General features: G+C 49.5%; 1 protein-coding gene across 14 annotated transcripts in view; it reads left to right on the top strand.

The window, feature by feature from the left end:
• The window catches only part of ST3GAL3 (ST3 beta-galactoside alpha-2,3-sialyltransferase 3), a 1226061-nt gene that overhangs the window by 634997 nt on the left and 563222 nt on the right, over positions 1-27842 (top strand). For all 14 annotated transcript variants that reach the window (XM_085602933.1, XM_085602932.1, XM_085602940.1 and 11 more), the window contains one exon: positions 7962-8004. In XM_085602933.1, the coding sequence (XP_085459059.1) occupies positions 7962-8004 (43 nt within the window). The remainder of the gene's footprint in view (positions 1-7961; positions 8005-27842) is intronic.

Raw genomic sequence — 27842 nt, 5'->3', positions numbered from 1 at the left:
CTGGGGTCTCTGGTGGCCCTCTGTCCCCCCGCCCTGGGATCTCTAGCAGCCCTCTGTCCCCCCCCCAGCCCTGGGGTCTCTGGTGGGCGTGGTGGCCCTCTGTCCCCCCCCCCCAGCCCTGTGGTCTCTGGTGGCCGTCTGCCCCCCCCAGCCCTGTGGTCTCTGGTGGCCCTCTGTCCCCCCCAGCCCTGGGGTCTCTGGCGGCCCTCTGCCCCCCCCAGCCCTGGGGTCTCTGGCGGCCCACTGTCCCCGCCAGCCCTGGGGTCTCTGGTGGCCCTCTGTACCCCCGCCCTGGGGTCTCTAGCGGCCCTCTGTCCCCCCCCCCCCCAGCCCTGGGGTCTCTGGTGGGCGTGGTGGCCCTCTGTCCCCCCCCCCAGCCCTGTGGTCTCTGGTGGCCCTCTGCCCCCCCCCAGCCCTGTGGTCTCTGGTGGCCCTCTGTCCCCCCCAGCCCTGGGGTCTCTGGCGGCCCTCTGCCCCCCCCCAGCCCTGGGGTCTCTGGCGGCCCACTGTCCCTCCCCCTTTCCCCCCCAGCCCTGGGGTCTCTGGTGGCCCTCTGTCCCCCCCCCCCCAGCCCTGGGATCTCTGGCAGTCCTCTGCCCCCCCTACCCCCCCAGCCCTGGGGTCTCTGGCATCCCCCTCCTCCGGTTCCATCTGTTGTGTTGGATGCAGGTGGTCGGAGAGTCCCTCGTCGGTATTCGCTCCTGGTCGCCTCAGGCTTCTTCGACAATGTTGCTTCTTCTTGTGAAGTTGGGGTTTTCCACGTGCCTTGCAGGGCGAGGAGCCCAGAGAAGCAGCAGGATTAAGCACGCTCTTTGGGGTAACTGATACTGACATACAATACCTGAGAACTGTAAAATGCTGTGGATGCTGCACGCATAGTGGTGAAGAGGGCGGGAGGGAGGGAGCAGGCACTACTGTTAGGAGAGGGAGGTGAAGCTGCTAATCGTGCATCAGGCAGTGTGAGGGGGTGTTGGCACATAGCAGGATATGGCCAGGGAGTCGCCGATGCCCCATGAGTATGAATACTTACCAGCTACCCAAACACCCCATGACACAACACTGCAATGAGCCCATTTCTTATTTCTTTGGGATCGGGGTCATATCATTTCATACCCAGGAAAAAACACAATTTATAACCTTTTTTTTTTACACAGTAACCACATTATTTACATTTCAGTTTACAATTGTGACCTAGCCTTAACAGAGACTCTAGTACATGGGAATCTCCTAACCATAACACGTCTGTTCCTGTGCAACCAACAAAAAATATTCCATAAACGTTCCGAGTGAGATTGGCTCTGCCCTTTCTTTTCCCCCTTTCTCTGTCCCAAATTACGGGTGCCCTCCTTATGGGATGATCCCACCTTCCTTCTCCCCTCCCTACGGGGAGGTCTCCAACCTCTGAAAATCTTGTGCAGGGGGCCCTTGCGATACCTATAGCGGGCACCTCCTACACCCAGGTTTGTCATCCTCTAAGGGCCAGTGCTAGGTTGTGCCCAAATGCGCCTGCGTGGGTGGTTGATAGTTCAGGACCGCGTGTCAGCGACTGCCCAGAAGCCCCCGCACCTCTGCCTCCTCCTTTCAACCTGGTGGCAGCATCCCTTGGAGCGTCCAGGGACGTAGATGTTAAATTTGATAAAACAGGATGCAGTAAAGGGCCCAGAGTGTCCCCCCAATCTTGACCTCAGCCGCCACAGGCCACCATAGCTCACCGACTATCTGGCCTCCCCCTGACAAACGATGCGCGTTGGCCTAACCAGGCCAGCAAATTTTCCAGAAACATTGCGGTTTCTTCTTTAGACAGGTGCACGCCATCTTGTAATAGAAAACGTTCCCCTTTGCTGCACCCATGAGGTATGGCTGACACTGTCCTGAACACCTTACCCTTTTTCCGGTTAAACCTTTTTACCGACTCATTTATGACTCTTATCGACTTCCCACCTCTCCAACTCAACCTCAGGACAATATTGGACCATGCAATTGTGGCCTCTGGGAATTTCTTTGCCAGCCAACACATTTCAGAAACCGTCAATTCAAACAAGTCTCTCCGACCTGCGACCTAGCTCCGTCAAATCATTGCCTCCATATGTACAATTATCACCCCTGGAAGCATAAGCCTCCAGGGCAACATTGTGTCCAATGCACTTCTCCAGTGGGCCAAGCGCAGCCCCCCTAACCACAGAAATTCAGCTGATATCCATCTTTCCTTGCTCGTGATGCATAATCACCTGCTAAATAAAAACTCTTTGCAGGCCTCACATGTGAATGGCCCAGCACCAGCACTTCTGTAAAGTCTCTTGCTCCAGTGTAGACCGGAGGCAATGAGGCATCCAGAGGCTGGATCCCCCTAACCTCTCCCCCACCTGCATTGATAGGAGAATAAGGAAAGGAACTGAAATAAACTGGTGGTACTCACAACATGTTCAATCTCACATAGTGCTTGTAGCAATCAGACTTCCACCGGCCTATGCTTTGAACCGTCTGTCCCACCAACCCCATACTTGCGGCAGTGGTTTCTGCGCCAATACAAAATGAATGGGAGCTATATTCAGAGGGATCCAACCCTGCAGCCCCCACTGCCCCGTTGAGCACCCTGGTGAATTGGAACCTTGTGAGTGGTGTCCCATCTTGATGTACCAACAGAGGGCCTCGCGCGCCCTGCACCCAGTGAGCCATAAAAGTTTCCAGATTGCCCAGCGGACAACAGTGATTCCCGGGGGCTCGGGGTTGCAGTATGTGATCTCCTCTACCCATTTGGTCGGTCTTATAACAGGTGATGGTGATCTCTAGGGAGCCATTTGCCCTTTGGATGTCTGCCCACTGTAGGCCACCCTTCAAATCTTTTTTGTTCTTTGCTACCAAGTCGCTCACCCTCAATGCCCCATAGAATGCCAGGGAGAACGCCGCCCTAAAAAGGCGAACTTCATCTGATGATCTACACACCACATCTAGCCCATGATCTTGGCCAGTTTTGCTGTGACTATGTGGCACCTGGAGTCTTGTCTACACCCCTCCAAACGCTGCCAGCCCCTCAGAGCTCTTTTCACCAGGAATGTTTTTGTCGTGTGTGCAAAGCATTTTTGCAAAAAATTAAATTGCCACAACTTGACGCTTGGCATAGGAGACAGGTCTCCCTTCCGCTCTCTGGTACCCCAAGAATTATATTACTGACTCATGGGAGAACCAACCCCCACGCACTACTTCATGAAACCTGTGATAAGTGCAATATGCCCCCTCATAGGCACTCCTTGTCCTGGGCGCTAAGCTGGGCACAACAAGGTCTGTTAGACTGGGGAACCAAGCTGCCATAGATGTTTTGGGAACGGTGAGGGGAACTCCAATGCTTACGGGTGGTGATACCTGAATGCCTGCATCTTGAATAGAGATAAAGCAGCTCTTGCATTGTTCAGTACACCAGGCACATGTTTTGATCTGAAATCAACATTTAATGTCTAACATAGCAATTTAATATCTTTGCAGTAATCGTAAGATCATTTTACACCTGGCAGCTGTTGAATAATGCAATCCACTACCATCATGTTATCTGACCAGAATACCACTGACTGGCTTCAAAACTTCTGGCCATAACGTGAGGGACACCAAAATGGGAAAAAGCTAAAGATAACCAATGTTCGCCACCAGCCCAGACTCAAACCAATCTCTTGGCCATTATTTCGCGCACCAATGTGGTTCCAAAATAGCCCCAAAGCTTGTGCTGTCTGCGGCATCTGTAAATAGAGCCAACTCTATATTGGTTTTTGGCAGGTCTTGGCCATACCTTTGTCCCATTAAAGTCCCTCAAAAATGCTTCCCATATTCTTGGTGGACCTCACTTGTCAGCCTGAATGATGATTGTTGGAAATGGCCCTTTGTGCAGGGTTATCCCCAAACTATTTGCTTCTTCTTCCTATTTTTTCCTGACCTGTTTATGTTGGTTTTAGGACCCTGGGCACTTTACCACTGCTAATCAGCGCTAAAGTGCATATGCTCTCTGTAAATTGTGTTATGGATTTGTGTTTCCATGATTGGATATTTGATTTACTTGTTAGTCCCTAGTAAAGAGCACTGAGTGTGCCAGGGCCTGTAAATCAAATGCTACTAGTGGGCCTGCAGCACTGATTGAGCCACCCACGTGAGTAGCCCTGCAAAGGTAACTCAGACCTGCCATTGCAGAGTCTGCGCGCAGTTTGTAACTGCCATGTCGACTTGGCCAGTGCACACACTTGCCAGTCCCTAACCTTCTTTTTTCTTACATGTCAGCCACCCCTAAGTTAGGCCCAAGGTACCCCTGTGGGCAGGGTACAGTGTATGTGAAAGGTAGGACATGCCCTGGTGTGTGTGGCATGTCCTGATAGTGAATTACGGCCAAATTCGTTATCACTATTGCAAGGCTACCTGTTCCCCATAGGACAGAATGGAGAGTATGTTTATAACATCTTATAAACATAACTGGCCCAGGGAATTGGGTAGAAAAACAAAGTTTAGTGTGCCTGAACTCACAATCTAAAGATGCATCTTTTAGTGAAGGTGATTTTTACATTCTGTGTTTGAAAATACCACTTTTAGAAAGTAGTTATTTTCTTGCTCCGTCATCTCGTGTGCCTCTGCTGGAATGTGGATTGCCTCTCTGGGTTTTGGATGACAGAAGGCTGGGGAGCAAGAGTGGCTCCAGATAGTCTAGGTGGGTCAGGAAAGGGCTGAATAGACCTGGGCTGTAATTGGGGAACTAGGAGGAGATTTCCTTGCTCCTCAAAGGGCCTGGTCTACCTCAGACCGTGCCGTGTCCACCTCCAGCTAGGAAGTCACACCAGAGAAGGCAGAACTGGTTCTGTCTGGGCACAGAAACTCTCTGCCTAAGAGATCATAGAATTTTGGGATATAAATATTGGGGCCCAGACCCCTGAACTTTAGAACTCTTTTGGACCAAGTAGACTGCCAAGAAGAAGAGCCGGAGAAGCTGTGAGGAGAAACTACCACTTTTCTGTGTGCTTTGCTGTGTTGGCCTGCAGTGGCTGCTTCGGTCTTGGGCAATGAAAGGACTGAGCTGAACTTTCTGCAATCTACTTTGTGGGTTTCTCCAAGGGCTTGAGGTAGAGCTTGCCCCCTGTTCAAGAAGTCTCAGGAAAGACTTCAAGTGCTTCTGCCCTCAGCACTGGGGACTGTGAGTTTTGTGCTGCAACAGAAGAAAAAGCAACCCGGCGACGGTGCCGACTCAGTGTCCTGAAGGCACCGCGGAGGGCAACACCGCACCACGACCCTGGTCTCACCGACAATACCAGCTGATGCCGCCACCGAATCGCTGCTCGCACTGCGACCTGTGGTGACCGTGCTCCGCACCGCCTCGCTTCATGACGATGCTTTGGTATCCCGACGACACAGCTCCACGCTGAAATCGACGCCGCTGCTTGCACCGTGGTTCGAGGGCACCGCTCGTAAAGTTATACAATGCACCGCCCTCATCCCGCACCGCAGCCTTGGCCTACTGACGCCAGCACCATCAACTCCAGTTTGTCAGCATAAAACAGCGCTTCAGCAACGCATCGCCACTGCTTGCACCGCGACCTGCCAGCACCGTGACGAGCACCGCATTCACTCATCACCGCGACCCTGGTCTCACCGATGACGCCATCTGATGCCGCCACCGAGCCGCTGCTCACACTGCGACCTGGAGGCACCACATGCCGCGCCACTTCACGTCGCACCGCTGCACCCAATGCCTGCCGACGCCAGCGCTCCTGACTCCTACAGAGAGGAGAACGATCTGCAACGTGTGTGACTTCAAGGGCCCCGACGACTCCTGCACCGACCTCCGGAACCGACGCCTGCAGACGCCGTGCTTTCGGAAGCTCAACGAGAGGTCGCCAACGCCCTGCATTTCTAAAAGGTACTGTTTGCGGGTCTTTTCGATACTGTAGGTGGCACGCGACGCCACGGTCAGCCAGAACTGTTTGCATTTGTTTGCTCACGCCCCTTGACTCCGGTGTGTAAGCACAGGTCAGGTAAAGAGTTCTCTCTGATGGGACAGTGTAAGAGACTTACTAGAGGACCCCTTGACTCTGGTGGGCAAGCACAGGTCAGGTAAAGAGTTGTCTCTGATGGGACAGTGTAAGAGACTTACTAGACGACCACTTGACTCCGGTGGGTAACATTTTTATTTGTAACAAGCCCCCGGGGAACAGCAGTTAAGGTGGACAAAGGGGGGAGCATCATGGAGGTATTGAAAGCCTGTGCTCAGGTTCAAATGTATGTCTTACAGGTCAATCTGTTTTTTTTCCTTCTTCATTTCTGCTTTTCTTCTGCCCGTCCCCTTGGAACCTTCTTTTTCTTCTTCTCTTATGCCTTTGTTCCTCATGCTTTTTCCATATTTATCTTTCCTCATTCACTTTTTAGTTTATCCCCTCCTTCAGTAATTTCTTTCCGTCCCTCCCACCCTCCTTTTTTCATCCCATCTTTCTTCTTCCGTCCCATCGTTGTTCTTTCGTCCATCTTTCTTCTTCACCCCATCTTACTTCCAGCTGTGGTTGACTGTGTGCTCCGCAATGGCCTATTACCCATGTAGGGTTCTGCCACTCCAGTGTGGCATCCTATGTCTCCTGATTTCTCAGTTTGTTATCCTTGAATTTGCTTCTGAGGCTGCGAACTTGACACTCTGCTAGTATCACAGCAGCAGAAATCTGTCGATGAGACATGGTTGATCACGAGTTCTTGGTCTGCATTTCTAGACACAAGGAAATCTTTTGGATATGGAATTTAAAGGCCGCCACATTTGGTTGTTGAAAATTGCAGAGCAGGTCACTGGAGCTTTCACTCAAATGCCCATCTTTGGGGCTTCTGCTAAACCAGAAAAAGAGCCACAACTCTTAGCATTTGTAAACCTGGAGTCTGGTGTAAAGCCCGAGCCCTCCTCTTCCAACCTGTCCCCCTTCGCTTTCTTTCTGCTGACTGCGTGTATTTCTTGCTCCCCAGTCTGTCTTCGGCGGCTGCATGTATTCTTTGTCCCATACGTCCTGGCTGGAAGGTGTTCCTTCCATATTTCTTGACCAAAGACTGTGGTACAGATGGGGACCTGATGAGACCTTGAGAATTGCTAACACATGAGTCCAGAAGTATGTCTCTAGGAAGCAGAAGGTGCTTTGGTCTTGTTCCCCCTGGTCTTCTGTTGCATCCTGGCTTATCGCTGTTGCTTCTCCAGCCTTGTGTGTGCAATTGAACCTGATGCACTTTGCACATCTGCACGTTGAACTAAATTCACAGTACCTTTGTCTCCTGCGAAATCCACCTTACTCCAGCAACCATCTTACTCCAGCATCTACCTTACTCCAGCAGGCTCAGCCAATTCAGTGAGGACTTTGCTTGCTGGTTTTTAGTAAATTTTGCCACATTTGCTGATTATGCATCTGGGTAGTGGCAAAAACCTGTCTAGTTCAGATGTCCAGAATGTCAAAAATGTCCCTGCTAAATTTGGGATTTCATGTAAAGATTTTTTTAATTACTTCTGCCTTTTAGCTTTTTTATGCATCGTTTCAAATGTTCTTTTGCTGTGGTCCATTTCCAAGATATAATGTGCTGTCCATGTTTGCAGAGTTCTCAAGGATTCCTCTTCTAAAGGGTATAGGTGAATGGATGAGTTTGTATCTGTTCTATAGATGGTATGGATTGGTCAAGCCACTGTTGATTGTACGACAAGAAGAAGTGTCTAAATCCAGCATTGGAGCGATAAATGGTTGGAATTAATGCCTCAGTCTTGCCTTTCTCTTAGCTTGGGGGAGGGGGGGCGGAGGGGGGGATGAATGGATTCATCAGTAATTCGCTGGATGGATAATAGGGATGACTGCCAATCCATAGATTGAAGATGACTAGCCATGAATGTATCAAGCCATTAATAGCTGTCTCGTTTAACTTGATCTTTTGCGGTGTAAGTATCCGCCTGTTCTCACGCGTTGTCTTTTTTTGTTTTGCAGAATACGACAAACAGGGTTTTCTTCTACAGCTCGACGGCAAATTGTAAGTTGGAAGCAATGGGAATTATTCCATTCCGTTTTTGTTATTATATTTGCTTTGAAATCTACTGCTACGTAAATATAGGTTATGATGTGTGCTCGCAGATACCTAGATTTCGTAGGCACAAAACCTTTGTATTCTGCTGATTTTTCTTCCTACAGTATCAAGGAAGACTCTACCTTGTCTGGTAGATTTGCCCTCCGCAGTTTGTCTGAAGGCAGTTCATGGAGTTGGTAGGTTGGTTTAGTCGTTGGTGATTGATTGGTGACAGTGTCTTCTGTTGCTTGACTCGTGAATATGCATATATCGTGGCCTCCATAACTGGATACGTTACTACACGTGCCCGTCTTAGCTGCACAAGGCTCCGATTGCGGCCTCTGGTACCGAACTCGAATGCCAGGTGCTTGATCGGTAGATCTGATACTTAAGGTGGGCTCCCCATAACTGGTACACTGTTCCCTGTTTCCCCCTGTAATTGAGCACAACGCTTAGGGTGTGGCTTTAAGACATGGATGAGTTGCCCAAGGTTTGACCTCTAGAATCGGACAAAAAAATCATGGTGTGCCATCCGGAGCTTTAGAAGGTACTTGAGACGTAGCCTCAAAATCTGGATATCATATTCCACATACCCCCAAGGCCAGAAACAATACTCAAGGCGAGGACTTAGAATATGTCTCCACTGGTAAGAGCGCTCCTGGTGTCTTCTGACGGAAGCTCTCCTGGTACCCTTTCTTATCCCCTACTACGGACTTTGACATTGTGTGTAAATGTTGGGGTCTTTGGAGAGGATCCTTTCCCCCTCCTGTTCTCTTCCAGGGTTTCTCTGCTCAGACCCTGACTGATGGCCCAGGACTCTCCTACAGTTGAGCTTCTTGTTTGCCAGATGCAGATCTGGAGTGATCCGGGGGTTCTCTCACCCCACGTCGGCCCCTTCTAGACTCCCAGGTAGAGGCTGGGTGAGATGGACAGCATATAATTCCAAACATGTCTGTAACCGGACTAGCCCTGTACTCGAGTTCCGTCTTTTCAACTCTTTATGTAATTTATAAGCGGCTATCCTGAAAATCTGGAATGGATCCAGCCCTTCTGAACCTATAGTGGACATCCTTGGTCTAGAGACGCTCAGTCTCAAAGTCCTACCGGTCGGAATGTGGCATCTCTACAAGCCAAACCTCTGAAAGCTGCTCCTTTCAAGAGTTTCCTTCAGCTTGGAGGCTGGCCCCGTGAATTGGCAAGGAGTATCGCAAACCGCAATATTGGGATGGATACTTCTACCTGCAGACTCCTCACCTTTGGAACATCTCCGGGCACCAGCCAATATCTTGAGATATCTCACCCCACACATTCACACTCGTCGAGTGGGCAGGTCTGCATCTCCCCCAGGGATGACTGTCAAGGAAGACCCCACAATGCTGGCTGTGGGTGTGCTCCAGAGCCCGCTGCCCACCAACTCAATCAAACCTGCTCATCTTTGGCCTCTTTCTCGGAGGTCTTACTGCCCAGGGACTTTCTTACGGGGCAGCAGTAAAAGAATGAACATTAGAAGCCCCGTGCCACCTTTAGTGACCAAACACCGATGCCCATACGAATGCTGGCCTCTTGCTGCACGCTCGGTTGACTTGGCTGATTGATGGAGTGATGGCACCCTGGCTCTTGCAAAGGGCTTTGTCATATCACAGGGATTTGAATCACGCAGACAATTGGGCGGACTGTGGTCCTGAAAAGTACTGGCCCCTTTGGACATCTCACTGTCAACACGGATGCCAGTCCACTCGGATGCGCCCCTCTGCCCTCCACTGCTGCTAAAGCCCGTCAGAGTTCTCTGGGCACCCCCTTCCTGAGGTATTTATGCAGGGGCATTGCATCAGAGGGGGTGTTCGGGGTGTTACACCCAATGTGTTCTGTAGTGGATAGTTGGGCACAGGTGCTTTCAGCCGGGTATGGGTCTGTTTGATTTCTCGCTGGATTTTCACAGCCCACACTCACAAAAACACACACTTTCTCGTCTCTCCATTAAAACGTGGCTAGTGTGAAAACTATTGTGTTTCAAGTACCCCTAAATATCCACTCTGCCTCTTAAGCCCCCCATGTGTCCTTCTCATATTGTATTTTAACAATGTATGCGAGCGTGATTGTTGGGAAATCTGAAGCTTAACCCCCCCCCCCCCCCCCCCCATCTTACTGACCAAGCTGTGCCCCTGTATGTATGTGAATGGTGTTTGTATAGTGGGAACCGACAGAGCGTCGTACATGGTCAAAGACATGCATAAGGTCAACGAGTCATAGGAGGGGTAGCTGGGCATGGACGGTTATTGCATTGTCTTTTCATAAGTTAAAGACCAAGCCTAATTTACCGAATAGCTAACATACGCAAAATGGATGTAAGGTTCATGTGATGTCATTTGTTAAAATCCTCTCCCAAAAAGTATTTAGGTAGACTCAACAGAAGAAGAGAAACGAAAACAACTTTCAGATCGCTGTATTGTGAAGCAATGAAAAGCAATACACTCAAAATATAAAGCATTTAATAAATTTTATGCAAAACTATTTATTAAAAACGGATTAAAACCTTCATGGTATTCAAATCGTGACAAGGTGCAAATACAGTAGGTTAACAGATTTATTTCAACGCAGTTTCATCCTTTTTATAGATATCATGAAAAACAATATACTTGCCAATAAGTCAAAGTAGTAAAAACAACTGTCGACGCGGCGTTTCGGTGAAAGTTAAAAAATGTCGTCACCTTCTTCAGGACAAGAAATGCCTATTATCTATAATTTTCGGTGTGAGGACCCTACAGGGCGCCGTCTCTCACCTGGAGCATTATTTCAACACTTCATAGACCCCAGTCAACGCGGTCTGGGCACGTTAGGGAAGACCCATCGGTGCCGAGTATGGCATCCCCCGTCAGCTTCCGGAGTTCGCGGACATGAAAATCTATAGTCAGGCCAATAAGGTGAACCTTAGAGCAGTTTGATGCCAACTCAAATAACAGGAACAACGAAATGAATGATGCTTACTCCGGAAGATGCCGCCTCGCAGTCCTCTTGGTCTTGGTTTATGTCTTCACCTCCTGGACTTGTTCGATTGTCTCGAAGTGTGTAGGTCAGAGTCGAGGTATTGAACTCATTCCTGATTGGAGCGACCTTCAATCTCGCTAGTCACAGTTCAAATGCATGGAAACACCCGCCCCTTTTCCTAGCACTAGGGGACCGCCCTTATTTTTTGGCAATCGGTCATTGCATTGTGACATAGGGTTATTTAAAGAGCTGAGTCTCCGTTTGATTATGACTGCTCCGGACCCGGCCCTTCCGACCCAGATCAAGGACACGGACCCCGTTACACAGCAGGGGCCGAGCCACCCTCCATCTTCCTGCACTCTGGCAGTGAACCTCTGTTTCAACTCTGTGTGCGGCATCACCCTCTGCCCTCGACCTCTGATGCCCCCACCTCCTGCCCCCGTCTCTGATGCCCGCCCCTGATGCTGCCTTACAAGCTGTGACCTTTCTGAGTGAGGCCAGGCCATTAAAGGCTCGCCGCCCCAGTGCAGGTTTTTATACCCTATAAAGAGTGGGGTCTGCCGGCACTGCTTGCTTGTCAGTGTACAGGGGGTCTGGTGTGCAACATGGACAGCCTTATGGGCACTGGCGTGGCAAGGCCGCAGGTACTGGTGATACTGGGTGGCGGAGCGCCTAGCAATGCAAAGGCTGTCCGGACACACGTCAGAAGAGCGCTTTATTAGTTGATGAGCACAAGAAATGCAAGGTTCGACCCTTGTAGGATGAGATGGCGCTGTGCCCTTGCTGTCGGAGTCCGTTTAAAGGGAGTTGTTAGGGAAGGGGAATCTCCTATTAAGTGAGCCAGGTTTGCATAGTGCAGTGAATAAGCAAGTTGGTAGCACGGTCCGGCCTTCTTTTGTTGCCTTAGCTTAGACCCTCAGGTTGTAGCTGATTGGTGTAATTAAGTGTTTGCACTCGAGTGAACAGTTTGTTAACAAGGGGGTTCGACCCTCTTTTGTTGTCTTAGGCCTTCTTCAGGATCTACTCCGATTGCTGTAATGAATGCAGTGTTTACACTCGAAACAATAGGCTGATACACACGCGGTTCGGCCCTCTCTTGTCCTGTGCCTTCTTCAGAGTGGCTGGTGACTGTTGCAGATATGGCAGTGTATGCGATTGAGTAAACATTCTGTTAGCCCAGCTTAGGCCTGGTGTTATAGATTTAAGCCTTTCTTTTCGATGTACCTCTATTGTTGCCTTTATTTCAGTGTTTAATTTTTTCGTTGAACATGTTCTGGTATGTTTAAGTCCTCTGTTCTTCTTCTGAATCTTTATCAGGATGTTTCATGGTTGTTAAAAACATGGCCTCCATAACCGCATATGTTACTCCTTGTGTGCTCTTTCTAGCCGCATATGTTACACTGTGTGTTCTCTTCCTAGCTGCATACACTACTCCAGGTGTGGCCTCCATAACTGCATATGTTACTCCTTGTGTGTGCTTCTTAGCTGCATACACTACTCCAGGCGTGGCCTCCATAACTGCATATGTTACTCCTTGTGTGCTCTTCCTAGCTGCATACACTACTCCAGGCGTGGCCTCCATAACCGCATATGTTACTCCTTGTGTGCTCTTCCTAGCTGCATACACTACTCCAGGCGTGGCCTCCATAACCGCATATGTTACTGCTTGTGTGCTCTTCTTAGCTGCATACACTACTCCAGGCGTGGCCTCCATAACCGCATATGTTACTCCTTAGGTGCTCTTCCTAGCTGCATACACTACTCCAGGCGTGGCCTCCATAACCGCATATGTTACTCTTTGTGTGCTCTTCCTAGCTGCATACCCTTCTCCTGGCGTGGCCTCCATAACCGCATATGTTACTCCTTGTGTGCTCTTCATAGCTGCATACACTACTCCAGGCGTGGCCTCCATAACCGCATATGTTACTCCTTGTGTGCTCTTCTTAGCTGCATACCCTTCTCCTGGCGTGGCCTCCATAACCGCATATGTTACTCCTTGTGTGCTCTTCCTAGCTGCATACCCTTCTCCTGGCGTGGCCTCCATAACCGCATATGTTACTCCTTGTGTGCTCTTCCTAGCTGCATACCCTTCTCCTGGCGTGGCCTCCATAACCGCATATGTTACTCCTTGTGTGCTCTTCCTAGCTGCATACACTACTCCAGGCGTGGCCTCCATAACCGCATATGTTACTCCTTGTGTGCTCTTCCTAGCTGCATACACTACTCCAGGCGTGGCCTCCATAACCGCATATGTTACTACTTGTGTGCTCTTCCTAGCTACATACACTACTCCAGGCGTGGCCTCCATAACCGCATATGTTACTCCTTGTGTGCTCTTCTTAGCTGCATACCCTTCTCCTGGCGTGGCCTCCATAACCGCATATGTTACTCCTTGTGTGCTCTTCCTAGCTGCATACACTACTCCAGGCGTGGCCTCCATAACCGCATATGTTACTACTTGTGTGCTCTTCCTAGCTACATACACTACTCCAGGCGTGGCCTCCATAACCGCATATGTTACTACTTGTGTGCTCTTCCTAGCTACATACACTACTCCAGGCGTGGCCTCCATAACCACATATGTTACTCCTTGTGTACTCTTCTTAGCTGCATACACTACTCTACGCATGGCCTCCATAACCACATATGTTACTCCTTGTGTGCTCTTTCTAGCCGCATATGTTAAACCGTGTGTGCTCTTCCTAGCTGCATACACTACTCCAGGTGTGGTATCCATAACCGCATATGTTACTCCTTGTGTGCTCTTCCTAGCTGCATACACTACTCCAGGTGTGGCATCCATAACCGCATATGTTACTCCTTGTGTGCTCTTCTTAGCTGCATACACTACTCCAGGCGTGGCCTCCTTAACCGCATATGTTACTCCTTGTGTGCTCTTCCTAGCTGCATACACTACTCTACGCATGGCCTCCGTAACCGCATATGTTACTCCTTGTGTACTCTTTCTAGCCGCATATGTTACACCGTGTGTGCTCTAATTAGCTGCTTACACTACTCCAGATGTGGCCTCCATAACTGCATATGTTACTCCTTGTGTGCTCTTAGCTGCATACACTACGCCAGGCATGGCCTCCATAACCGCATATGTTACTCCTTGTGTGCTCTTAGCTGCATACACTACTCTACGCATGGCCTCCGTAACCGCATATGTTACTCCTTGTGTGCTCTTTCTAGCCGCATATGTTACACCGTGTGTGCTCTAATTAGCTGCATACACTACTCCAGGTGTGGCCTCCATAACTACATATGTTACTCCTTGTGTGCTCTTAGCTGCATACACTACGCCAGGCATGGCCTCCATAACCGCATATGTTACTCCTTGTGTGCTCTTCCTAGCCGCATACACTACTCCAGGCGTGGCCTCCATAACTGCATATGTTACTCCTTGTGTGCTCTTAGCTGCATACACTACGCCAGGCATGGCCTCCATAAACGCATATGTTACTCCTTGTGTGCTCTTCTTAGCTGCATACACTACTCCAGGCGTGGCCTCCATAACTGCATATGTTACTCCTTGTGTGCTCTTCCTAGCTGCATACACTACTCCAGGCGTGGCCTCCATAACTGCATATGTTACTCCTTGTGTGCTCTTAGCTGCATACACTACGCCAGGCATGGCCTCCATAACCGCATATGTTACTCCTTGTGTGCTCTTTCTAGCCGCATATGCTACGCCGTGTGTGCTCTTCCTAGCTGCATACACTACTCCAGGCGTGGCCTCCATAACCGCATATGTTACTCCTTGTGTGCTCTTCTTAGCTGCATACACTACTCCAGGCGTTGCCTCCATAACCGCATATGTTACTCGTTGTGTGCTCTTCTTAGCTGCATACACTACTCCAGGCGTGGCCTCCATAACCGCATATGTTACTCCTTGTGTGCTCTTCCTAGCTGTATACACTACTCCAGGCGTGGCCTCCATAACCGCATATGTTACTCCTTGTGTGCTCTTCCTAGCTGCATACCCTTCTCCTGGCGTGGCCTCCATAACCGCATATGTTACTCCTTGTGTGCTCTTCCTAGCTGCATACACTACTCCAGGCGTGGCCTCCATAACCGCATATGTTACTCCTTGTGTGCTCTTCTTAGCTGCATACACTACTCCAGGCGTGGCCTCCATAACCGCATATGTTACTCCTTGTGTGCTCTTCTTAGCTGCATACACTACTCCAGGTGTGGCCTCCATAACCGCATATGTTACTCCTTGTGTGCTCTTCTTAGCTGCATACACTACTCCAGGCGTGGCCTCCATAACTGCATATGTTACTCCTTGGGTGCTCTTAGCTGCATACACTACGCCAGGCATGGCCTCCATAACCGCATATGTTACTCCTTGTGTGCTCTTCCTAGCCGCGTATGTTACTCCTTGTGTGCTCTTCCTAGCCGCATATGTTTCTCCTTGTGTGCTCTTCCTAGCCGCATATGTTACTCCGTGCGTGCTCTTCCTAGCTGCATACACTACTCCAGGTGTGGCCTCCATACCAGGACACGTTACTCTGTGCGCACCCTTCTCCTAACTGCACACACTACTCCGGGTATGGCCTCCTAACTGGATATGTTATGTTGTGTGTGCCCTTCTTAGCTGCACACACTACTCCAGGTGTGGCCTCCATAACTGGATACGTTGCGCCGTGTGTGCTCTTCTTAGCTGCCCACACTACTTCGGGTGTGTCCTCCATACCAGGACATGTTACTCTGTGTGTGCCCTCCATAACTGCACACACTACTCCTGGTGTGGCCTCCTAACTAGATAAGTTACTCCGCATATGCCCTTCTTAGCTGAATACACTGCTCCGGGTGTGGCTCCATAACTGGATACGTTACTGCGTGTGTGCCCTTCTTAGCTGCATACACATCCTGGGTTTGGCCTCCACAACTGGATTTGTTACTCCGTGCGTGCCCTTTTCTTAACTGCACACACTACTCCGGGTGTGGCCTCCATACTGGATACGTTACTGTGTGTGCACTCTTCTCTTAACTCCACACAATACGCCATATGTGACCTCCATAACTGGATACAATACTCCAGATGGGACCTTCATGAATAGATACAATGCTCCAGTTGTGGTCTCTACAAGTGCACACAGTAATCCAGATGTGGCATCCACATCTGGATAAGTTACTATGTGTGCCCTTAACTACACAGAATACTCTAGATGTGACCTCCATAACTGGATACGATGCTCCAGTTTTGGCCTTTATAAGGCACCCTATAATCCAGATGTGATCTCCATAACTGGATATGATACTGTATGTGCCCTTAACTACAAAGAATACTCCAGATGTGACCTCGAACTCTGGATACAGTGCTCCAGTTGTGCCCTCGATAACTGCAGACAATACGCCAGATGTGACCTCAATAACTGGATGTTACTGTGTGCCCTTAACTACACAGAGTACTCCAGATGTGACCTCCATAACAGGATATGATGCTCCACTTGTGGCCTTGATAACTGCAGACAATACTTCAGATGTGACCTTCCTAAATGGCTATGTTACTGTGTGTACCCTTAGTTACTGTACACAATACTGTAGAAGGGTCCACAGGGAATACAGTGCTCGAGTTGTGGCCGCGATAACTGCAGATAATACCCCAGATGTGACCTCCATAACTGGATATGTTACTGTGCGTGCCCTTCGTAACTGCACAAAATACTGGAGATGTGACCTCCATAACAGCACACAATACTCCTGATGTGACATTTATGACTGGGTACAGTGCTTCAGTTGTGGCCTTGATAACTGCACATAGTACTCCAGATGTTGCATCCATAATTGGACTCAGTGCTGCAGTTCTGGCTTCCATGACAGCCCACAGTACTTCAGATGTGACCTTCATAACTGCATAAATTACTGTGTGCTGCCCTTAACTACACAGAATATTCCAGATGTGACCTAAATAACTGGATACAGTACTCCAGTGGTGGTCTCCAAGTACACACTAATTCAGATGTGACCACCACATCTGGATATGTCACTGCGTGTGCCCTTAACTACACAGAGCACGCTAGATGTGGCATCCCTAACTGGATACGATGCTCCAGTTGAGGCCTTTATGAGGGCACCCAAAATCCAAATGTGACCTCCATAACTGGATATGTTACTGTGTGTGCCCCGAACTACACGCAATACTCCAGATGTGACCTCCATAACTGGATACAATGCTCCAGTTGTGGCCTCTATAACTGCACATAATACTCCAGATGTTGCATCCATAATTGGATTCAGTGCTGCAGTTGTGGCTTCCATGACTGCACACAGTACTCCAGATGTGACCTCTATAACTGAATACATTACTCTGCCCTTTTTAACTACACAGAATACTCCAAATGTGACCTCTATGCCTGTATATTACTGTGTGTGCCCTTAACTGCACAGAATACTACAGATGTGACCTCCATAACTGGATACAGTGCTCCAGTTGTGGCCTCGATAACTGCATACAGTACTCCAGATGTAACCTCAATAACTGGATAAGTTACTGTGTGTGACCTTAACTACACAGAATACTCCAGATGTGACCTCCATAACTGGATACAGTGCTCCAGTTGTGGCCTCGATAACTGCAGAAAATATTCCAGATGGGGCCTCCACAGCTGGATAAATTACTGTGTACCCTTTATAACTGTACACAGTAATGAAGATGACCTCCATAACTGCAAACAACTCCAGATGTGACCTCCATAACTGGATAGTGTGGCCTTGATAACTGCATACACTACTCCAGTTGTAACCGCCATAACTGGATATGTTACTGTGTGTGCCCTTTGTAACTGCACAAAATGCTGGAGATTTGACCTCCATAACTGCACACAATACTCCAGATGTGACCTCCAGAACTGGATACAGTGCTTCAGTAGTGGCCTCGATAACTGCAGACAATACTAAAGATGTGACCTTCATAACTGGATATGTTACTCTGTGTGCCCTTAACTACACAGAATACTCCAGATGTGACCTCCATAACGGGATACAATGCTCCAGTTGTGGCCTCGATAAGTGCACACAATATTCCAGATGTGACCGCCATAATTGATGCAGTGTTCAAATTGTGGCCTCAATTACTGCACTAAAGTCTCCAGGTGTGACCTCCTTAACTAGATATGTTACTGCATCTGCCCTTAACTACACAGAATACTCCAGCTGTGACCTCCATAACTGGATACAGTGCTCCATTTGTGGTCTGGATAACTGCAGACAATGTTCCAGATGTGACCTTTATAAATGGATATGATACTGTGTGCCCTTCATAACTGCACACAATACTCCAGATGTGACCTCCAGAACTGGATCCAGTGATCCAGTTGTGGCTGCAATAACTGCAGACAATACTCCAGTTCTGACCTCCATAACTGGATGCAATGTTCCAATTGTGGCCTCAATTACTGCACCGAATACTCCATATGTGACCTTAACTGGATATGTTACACCGTGTGCGCCCTTAACTACCCAGAATACTCCAGACATGACCTCTCTAACAGGATACAGTGCTCCAGTGTGGCCTCGACAACTGCAGGCAGTATTCCAGATATGACCTTCATAACTGGATATGGTACTGTGTGAGCCCGTCGTAACTGTACACAGTACTCCAGATGTGACCTCCATAACTGAATACAATACTCCAGATGTGACCTCTATAACTGAATACAATACTCCAGATGTGACCTCCACAACTGAATACAATACTCCAGATGTGACCTCTATAACTGAATACAATACTCCAGATGTGACCTCCACAACTGAATACAATACTCCAGATGTGACCTCCACAACTGAATACAATACTCCAGGTGTGCTATGGCATTGTTTATACTTCACTAAGCATACTGTTACCCAGGGTTAGGTTACTGAGTATGCTGTTCTTCTAGGCCTTTCTGTCGTACGTATCCCCATTATTACCGTTGTGGGCCCCTTGTGGTGTGTGGTGAGCAGAGGGCCTGGCGTACTGCATGGTGAACATGTGGTGCGCAGAGGGCCCGGCGTGCTGTGTGGAGTGCAGAGGGCCCGGGGTGCTGCGTGGTGCGCAGAGGGCCTATGTGCTGGGTGGTGCGCTGAGGGTCTGTGTGCTACGTGGTGCGCAGAGGGCCCGGCCTGCTCCATGGTGCGCAGAGGGCCTGTGTGCTGCATAGTGCACAGAGGGCCTGCGTGGTGCGGCAGAGAGCCTGCGTGGTGCGCAGAGGGAATGTGTGCGGCGTGGTGCGCAGAGGGCCTGCGTGGTGCATAGAGGGCCTGTGTGCTGTGGCAGAGGGCCCACTTGGTGAGCCAGGGGCCCGCTTGGTGAGCCAGAGGCCCGGTCGGTTGCTGGGCCTGTGTGCTGCATGGTGCATAGAAGGCCTGTGTGCTGCGTGTTGCGGCAGAGGGCCCACTTGATGAGCCAGGGGCCCGCTTGGTGAACCAGAGGCCCGGTCGCTGCGTGGCCAGCAGAGGACCTGTGTGGTGAGCAGCGGGCCCGGCGTGCTGCGTGGTAAACAGAGGGCCTGTGCATGTGTGGTGATCCGAGGGCCCCTGTGGTGATCCGAGGGCCCGGTTGCTGCGTGGCGAGCAGAGCAGAGAGCCTGTGTGGTGAGCAGCGGGCCCGGTGTGCTGCGTGGTAAGCAGAAGGCCTGTGCATGTGTGGTGAGCAGAGGGCCCCTGTGGTGATTCGAGGGCCCGGTTGCTGGGTGGCGAGCAGAGCAGAGCGCCTGTGTGGTGAGCAGCGGGCCTGGCGTGCTGCGTGGTAAGCAGTGGGCCTGTGCATCACGTGTGGTGAGCCGAGGGCCCCTGTGGTGATTTGAGGGCCGGGTTGCTGCGTGGCGCGCGGAGCAGAGCGCCTGTGTGGTGAGCAGCGGCCCTGGCATGTTGCCTTGTGAGCAGAGGTTCCCTCCTCATTGAGAGGTCTGCAGAGGACACTTACCTGGTTTGTGTGAGTGTGGTGTGTAATGACAGATGTGACTTCTTTGTGTGTACACGTCCTTGAGTGTGGTAGTTCATCTGAAATCCATCTGCTGACACCTTGTGTCATTGACTCTGTGCCCATCAGCTGACAGCCTACAGTGCTGCCCTGACCCGAGCAGGCTGTGGGGTAGTGAACCCAGCCCGCTCCTCTCTGGTTCCACTCTCTGCTTTCATCAGGGTCTTTGGTGACAGGAGACTGAGCCCTTCTCTGCCCTCCAACAATGACTGCACACCAGGAGCCTTTCCGCTGGTGCTGCGCTGCCCCTCGCTGCCAGCGCCGTCCTCTTCTGGAGTGAACTCTGCTTTACACACGTGTTCACTGCACCTGGTGTCGCCAAACACCAGCCCTTCCCATGGAGTGACCCGGATCCCCCCCCACCTGCCCTCCAGCCCTTCCCATGGAGTGACCCGGATCCCCCCCACCTGCCTTCCAGCATCCCCATGGAGTGACCCCGATCCCCCCCACCTGCCCTCCAGCATCCCCATGGAGTGACCCCGATCCCCCCCACCTGCCCTCCAGCATCCCCATGGAGTGACCCCGATCCCCCCACCTGCCCTCCAGCATCCCCATTGAGTGACCCCGACCCCCCCACCTGCCCTCCAGCATCCCCATGGAGTGACCCCGATCCCCCCCACCTGCCCTCCAGCATCCCCATGGAGTGACCCGGATCCCCCCACCTGCCCTCCAGCATCCCCATGGAGTGACCCGGATCCCCCCACCTGCCCTCCAGCATCCCCTACTGCGACATACCGCACAACACTTTTGGGTTAGGGGGCCGTAAACCCCCAGCCGTATTTATTATAACAAACCACAAAACATAATATTGCACTGATTTCACAAAAATTATCCACAGAAACACCATAAAGCAGTCGTGATTATTTAAAGGATGGCCTACCTTAACCTAGACTAACACATCGCCATTCCTAACCATATCTAACATTGTCCCTGCGTATCCAGTGTTGAGCCTACGAGTGAGATCATGACTGGTCAACCTGTGAGGGCCCCTCCCTGAGGAGAGAGGCCGCCCCCTGGGAACACTTCCTCAGAGTAACTTGTGCAGGAGGCCCGTCTGCCCGCTGGGTTACCTACCTCGGGCAGCCTCATTACCCTCTGGGAATACCCTCTAGAGTAACTTGTGCAGGAGGCCCGTCTGCCCGCCAGGTTACCTACCTCGGGCACCCTCATTACCCTCTGGGAATACCCCCAGAGTAACTTGTGCAGGAGGCCCATCTGTCCGCCAGGTTACCTACCTCGGGCACACTCATTACCCTCTGGGAATACTTGTGCAGGAGGCCCGTCTGCCCGCTGGGCTACCTACCTCGGGCACCCTCATTACCCTCTGGGAATACCCTCTAGAGTAACTTGTGCAGGAGGCCGGTCTGCCCGCTGGGTTACCTACCTCGGGCACCCTCATTACCCTCTGGGAATACTCCTCAGAGTAACTTGTGCAGGAGGCCCGTCTGCCCGCTGGGTTACCTACCTCGGGCAGCCTCATTACCCTCTGGGAATACCCTCTAGAGTAACTTGTGCAGGAGGCCGGTCTGCCCGCTGGGTTACCTACCTCGGGCACCCTCATTACCCTCTGGGAATACCCCGTAGAGTAACTTGTGCAGGAGGCCCGTCTGCCCGCTGGGTTACCTACCTCGGGCACCCTCATTACCCTATGGGTACAGACCTAATTTCACGGTTCTCTATGACTGACACTAAAGACGTGTTCCTGGGTGACCTCACTATCCACTGGAACGACCCAGAAGACTCCACTGCCCAGAACCTATCCAACCTACTTGAAATATATAACCTCAAACAACTCTGCAATAAACCAACTCACATCAAAGGAGCAACACTGGATGCGATCATTACCAACAATGATCTGGTCTCTCTGAGAGCGATTTCTCCCATTGACTGGTCCGACCAGCACCTCATTCTGTTCAAGATTGATGCACTTGTCTTCCACCAACCGATTCGTGATGACAAACCCAAACACTGGACCAGAAATATCAAAGCAATCCCTTTATCCGAACTTGAATCCAGGATTCATGCCCATCTTCAACTCCAACCCTCATCATCGACAGCTGATGACCTCACTACACACTTTAACTCAAAAATGACAGAGGTCCTAGACCAAGTAGCTCCTCTTAAACTCAAACAATTGAGGCAAACCAAATCTAAACCCTGGTTTAACGTGGATCTGAATGAGGAAAGGCGTCAACTCAGACAAACGGAAAGGTCCTGGAGACTAAACCCCTCGACCTTACACCTAGCGCAACTTAGATCAGCTCGGCAAGCATACAAAAAACACATTTTCAGTGAAAAGGCGTGTTTCTTCCGCAGCCAACTAGATCTGGCGAAAAACAGACCGAGAGAACTCTTCAACATTGTCAAAAGCCAAACTAACTGCACTCCCTCTCAAGAAATCAAAGCCACCTAATGAGCGTTGTGAAAAAATTGCCACCTTCTTCACTAATAAAGTCTCGAAAATTGATCAATCCTTCAACCAAACCTCTAACCCTCCTTCCCTCTTAACCTGCCCCACTCTAACCACCCCTGATCTTTCAGAAATAGTTCTCACCAAGGACAATCAGGTCTGCCTCCAGCTAAAAAACAATGCGCACTGGTCCGACTTTGAGCTGATGTCGGGAAATGAGGTTTTCAGGATAATTTCTAACCTAAGACCTTCCTCCCACACTATGGACCCCATCCCATCCACATTCATAAAAGAACGTAACCACACCATTTCCCCTTTCTGGACTAAAATCATCAATGCCTCTCTCACCTCAGGCTGTGTCCAAGACTCCCTTCAACTTGGACAAATCACACCCATTCTCAAAAAACCAGAGGCTGGCCCTAATGATCTCAACAACCTCAGACCTATCTCCAACCTCCCATTCCTGGCATTGGAGAAATGCGTTCTCCACCAACTCAACAAACACATTGATGAGTTCAACCTCCTCGACACCTTTCAATCAGGATTCAGGAAAGGCTGCAGCACGGAAACAGCTATGCTCAACGTCTGACGATATTCACAAGGCTTTAGATGAAGGCGATGCCTGCCTACTCATCCTTATTGACCTATCTGCGGCATTCAACAGGAAATCATCCAGCGCTTCTGGAGACCATGTCGAAGCGCTCCGGCATCAATGGCACAGTACTAAAATGGTTCACCTCCTTCCTTCAACACCGCTCGCAACAAATTAAAATCAACTCCTGTCTCTCGAAGCCAACAAAACTCACACTTGGGGTCCCGCAAGGTTCGATCCTCTCCCCGGCCCTCTTCAATCTTTTCATGGAGCCCCTCACAATCATCTTGAAAAAAGCTGGAGTGAATTACCACCTTTTACGCTGATGACACCCAAATCTATTTCAAAATCAAGTCCCCCAGCGACATCCAACACCTCAATACCACTCTAACCGAGATCCAAACTTGGTTCAACGCTAACCACCTAAAGCTCAACCCAGATAAAACAGAACTAATCCTATTCTCTCCAAAAAGCAACCATCGTCCAATCCAAGAGTGGCTCAAGAATCTGGTCGCCCTAAACTGCCCCATCTTCCTATCCGACTCAGTTAAGTCTCTAGGCATCACCCTTGACAAGAACTTATCTTTGGAGGCACACATCAAAAACTCTGCAAAAAGTGCTCTTTTCTCTCTAAAACACCTCAAGAAATTGAAACCTTTTCTTCCCCATGATGACCTCAAGAAAGTAGTCCAATCCCTAGTTCTCTCTAAAATCGACTACGGGAACGCCATCCTAACAGGGACTCCTAAAGCTCACCTAGGCCCTCTAAGGGCAGTGTTGAACATGGCCGCTCGGCTCGTATCTGGAGTAAAAAGATTTGATCACATCACTCCAGCTCTCAACTCCCTCGACTGGCTTCCCATGGAAGGGAGATGTATTTACAAACTGGCCTGCATCACACACACAACCCTTCACTCTCCGGCCCCTAACTACCTGAACAACAAACTGGTAAGAGCAGGTCAATCCAGATCGCTGAGAAGCTCCAACTCACTCCTTCTTATTCCTACGAAACTGAAAAAGAAAACCACTCAATACCGATCGTTCTCTGGCAACGCTCCCAGGATGTCTCCCTAGAGTCCTCAGAAGGGGGGGTTCAGCAGCGTCCAGCCGGCGGAGCGGTGGTCGGTAAAGAGACCGCTCCCCTGCTCCGTCGCCTCCTTTTGGGCGCAGCAGCTGGCGCAGACTAGATTGGAGCAGACCCGGAAGCGTTAAACCACCTCTGGGTCAAATATCACCTAGTGGCGGAGGTGTAACACGCCGATGCCCCCCAAACCCTATAGGCTGTCCCCCGCAGAACTGCTATAGGTGTGGGGCCCCCGGTTTCGGTGCGCCTTGGCATATTTGATCTTTCTTCCTCGAATCCCCCTTGTAGTTCTAAGATTATACTGGAGCGGTCAGTCCGCTGAGGTGAAACGCCTCAGATCACACTGTGTGGAGCCGTAGCTGAGATCTTTTTATGTCAAACCCTGTTCTATTTGTACAGTATTCTGGGCTAGGGTACAACCAGTGGTCAAAGTGTGCGGGATTTGAGGAGAATGATGTGCCCATACTTTTGTTTTATTTTTTATTACAAATAATTGTATTGAATTTTTTAGTAAAAGGAGCAGAGGAATAACAATACGACTTGTACATGGTGAAGAGCGGAGAAGTAGTACACATGTATGAGTAGTTGGAGTATGCTAAGTTGTAGGAATCGGATAACATACTAAGTCCTATCACATCAATTCAGGACTAGTAAAAAAATAATTGTAATAAATTAATAAACAGAAGACAAAAAAAATGGTAAATGCTGAGGAACTGTGCTCATGAATACTCCTCATATAGCGCTATGGACCTAAGAACCGGAACCAGTTGCCTATACAGTTCTTTTAGCACACAGTGACGCGGTTACAGATGTATTACCACACACATGTTATTTGTAGAACAGACAGTGAATGCGGAGACCTGTGACCTGGTACCATTGCCAATGAAGCTCTTTTGGAGTACATAGTGAGGCAATTCCAGATAAGATTCCTCAGACATATGTGCAGACCACCCGATGTATACAGAGGGTTTATGGAGGTTTGCTGGGGGCAAAAGAGTGATCAAGAGTCTTCCATACAGAGGTGCTACGCGATCTCCATGGGGAGCTTTCGAGGGACACTCTATCCGCCCCTCTCTGGTAAGCAACTTAGCTTAACCAGGAACAACATGAGGTGGCTGTTGCGCTTTTCCAGTTAGCACTGGTTTACCGGCAGCAGTTAGGAGAATGTCTACCAGGAGACTATTGTTATGTGATGGGATATGTGGGTTCTAGGAATCCTTAAATTAGGGTGAGAAAATGTCCTTCAGCTGAACCCTAAAGAGTGTGGATATAATCAAATATGGAATCGCAAAATGGGGAGACCGCACTGCAGTGGAAGAGTGGGTGGGGGAGGTCTCCCATCAATTTTTTGTAGTTCCAGCAAGATGGGCTCTCCCTGAGGGACAGGTTATGGAGTCGGGCCAGAGTGTCCTGTGAAGGAGACAGAATTTCATCTGGGGGAGAGAGGGAGAGATTTTGTGGGAGACAACTGACTCCCAGATTGGATGCCAAGAGTCCGGGAAAATAGTCTCTCAGGGGTCCCATTTTATTTGGAGTTTAAAGACCAATATAGTAGATTTTGATTTTAACCCATTCGATGCGTTCGTCGGCCAACGGCCGTCGCGAGCACTACCTCTGTAGTGCTGCGCATGTCCGTTGGCCGACGTGGCCCTGCCCGCGCAAGGAAACGCCCGCACCGCGGCGGATTTTACGCCGCAGTTAAAGGGTTAAGAGGTGATAGAATTTAGAAGATTGGTGGCCAGATTTGTTGAAGGTCAGAATGGTTTTGAGGAGTGAGGGATCTCCAGCTGTGGGCTTGATCTTGGATAAGCTAACTTTGAGTATGAGAAAGCCGTAAAGGTCTAGCAGGCTGACATGACGTGGAGAGGTGCCTGCTGTGAGCCGAGGTGTACCAAGAGTTGAATGCCCTTGGACACCCAATAAGACAAAAATACGGGTTCCCGCGAATTATGATTTTGGGATTATTCCTAAGAGAAATCATGTTAGAATGTGTGATCAAGGTCTTTAGGGGCCTGTCAATCGTCAATAGGGCTGTTTTGTTATTAAAGATATATTTTCTGGACAAAGGGGGTTTTGGTTTGCTGGTCAACAGGGTTATGGGGTGGAGGTCGCCTAAAATTTATTTTTCAGTTAGTAACCATGTGGGGACGTAACTCGGTGTCTGGGAGAACCAGAGAGCTCTGTCTTGCAAGGAAGGCAGTTTGATAGTTTTTAAAGTCCTCTAGATTAACACCCCCAAGCTGTACAGGCAGACAGAGTTTCGTAATAGAAATTCTAGGGCGTTTATTACTTGTTCAGTAATCTACGGTGTTTCTGATGAAGTCCTTCAGATAAAACTAGAGGTGACATATTCGCAAGATAATTATAGGGGTGACCATCATTTTGATGGTTTCTATACGACCCCACCACCTGAGGAATCTGGGTCTCCGACCCTATAATGGGGACTCTGTTTTCCTCAGAATTAGGCTTCGTTATGATATAGTGACTCCAGTAAATCTGAATTAGACTAGAGACCCAAATATTTAATGTACTGATATTGACAGGATAGCCTTGTGGTTTTGAAGAGATCGCTGGAGCAGAGGTTATTCAGACCTATAATTTCAGACTTTTCTTTATTAAGCTTGTAGTTTGCAATTTAGGCGTATGCGTCTGTAGTAAGGAGGGGATTGAATGGGATGCATTTTCAGTTATCGTTAAAGTATCATCTGCATAGGCCGCTAGTTTCACACTAGAGTTGTTGAAGGAGACGCCAGTGATGCAAGGGTTAGATCAGATCTTGTGGTGTAAGACTCTGGATGAATAGAGCAGGGGAGAGGTGACAGCCCTGTCTCGTGCCTCTTTCTGGATTCAACGCTGGAGATAGTATACCTCCGGACCTCACTTTAATGGAGGGGCCACTATAAAACACCACAACCATTTTGGTGAAGATCTCACCTAAGTTGTATCTCAGTACGGACTCCACGAGAAGCAACCTATTGAATGCTCTTCAGCATCGAGGGTAACTGCTGCTGTTTCAGTGACGTGGTCTTGACCCTTTGAATGACATGGCATAGGAGGCAGATCTTAGCATTTGAATGTCTGTTCTTCATCAATCCCACCTGCGAATGGTCAATCAGTCGAGGGAGAAGAGGATCGAGTCTCTTACATAAAATATTGGCATAGACCCTTGCATCTAGGTTAATTAAGGAGATTGGTCTATAATTCTGCACCTGTGTCAGATACTATAGTGCCTTCACTCAGTGTCCCAGATATGACCCCAGAGTCAGCAAAATGGTGGTAAAGGGCCAATAGGGTTGGTTTAAGTAAAGGAGCAAATGTTTTATAGAAGGTAGCTGTGTAGCCGTCTGGGCCTGTGACTTTATCTGGTTTTAATGATTATATGTCCGAATCTAGCTCTTTGGCTGAAACTGGGGCGCTGAGAGCCAGCTTCTCTTAGAGATGGTAGAGGGAGGGGGGCGATTTTTAGGTAAGATTCGCAGGAAGTCATCTTTGTATTGGGATTCTTAGAAGTATTTGAGGATTTCTAATTTTTTTGGGGGGACTTGTGGGGGTGACATTTGTTATATCTGTGTGGGAGCCCTTGTGGCGCTGCTTGTGCTTTCAGTAGGGCGCTAGAATTTTGCCAGCTTTGTTTCCCTTGCATAATTTTAGGCTTTTATATTTGTTAGTCCATACTCCCGCCCTCTCACTCAAGATTCTGTTGTATTCATATTTTTATTAGTAAGGGTGGCAAGGGTTTAGGGTCCGAACCGGAAATGTGACA

The sequence above is a fragment of the Triturus cristatus genome, chromosome 4_2 (assembly GCF_964204655.1).
Source record: "Triturus cristatus chromosome 4_2, aTriCri1.1, whole genome shotgun sequence".
NCBI lineage: Eukaryota > Metazoa > Chordata > Amphibia > Caudata > Salamandridae > Triturus > Triturus cristatus.
This window is presented reverse-complemented; position numbering and strand designations above follow the sequence as displayed.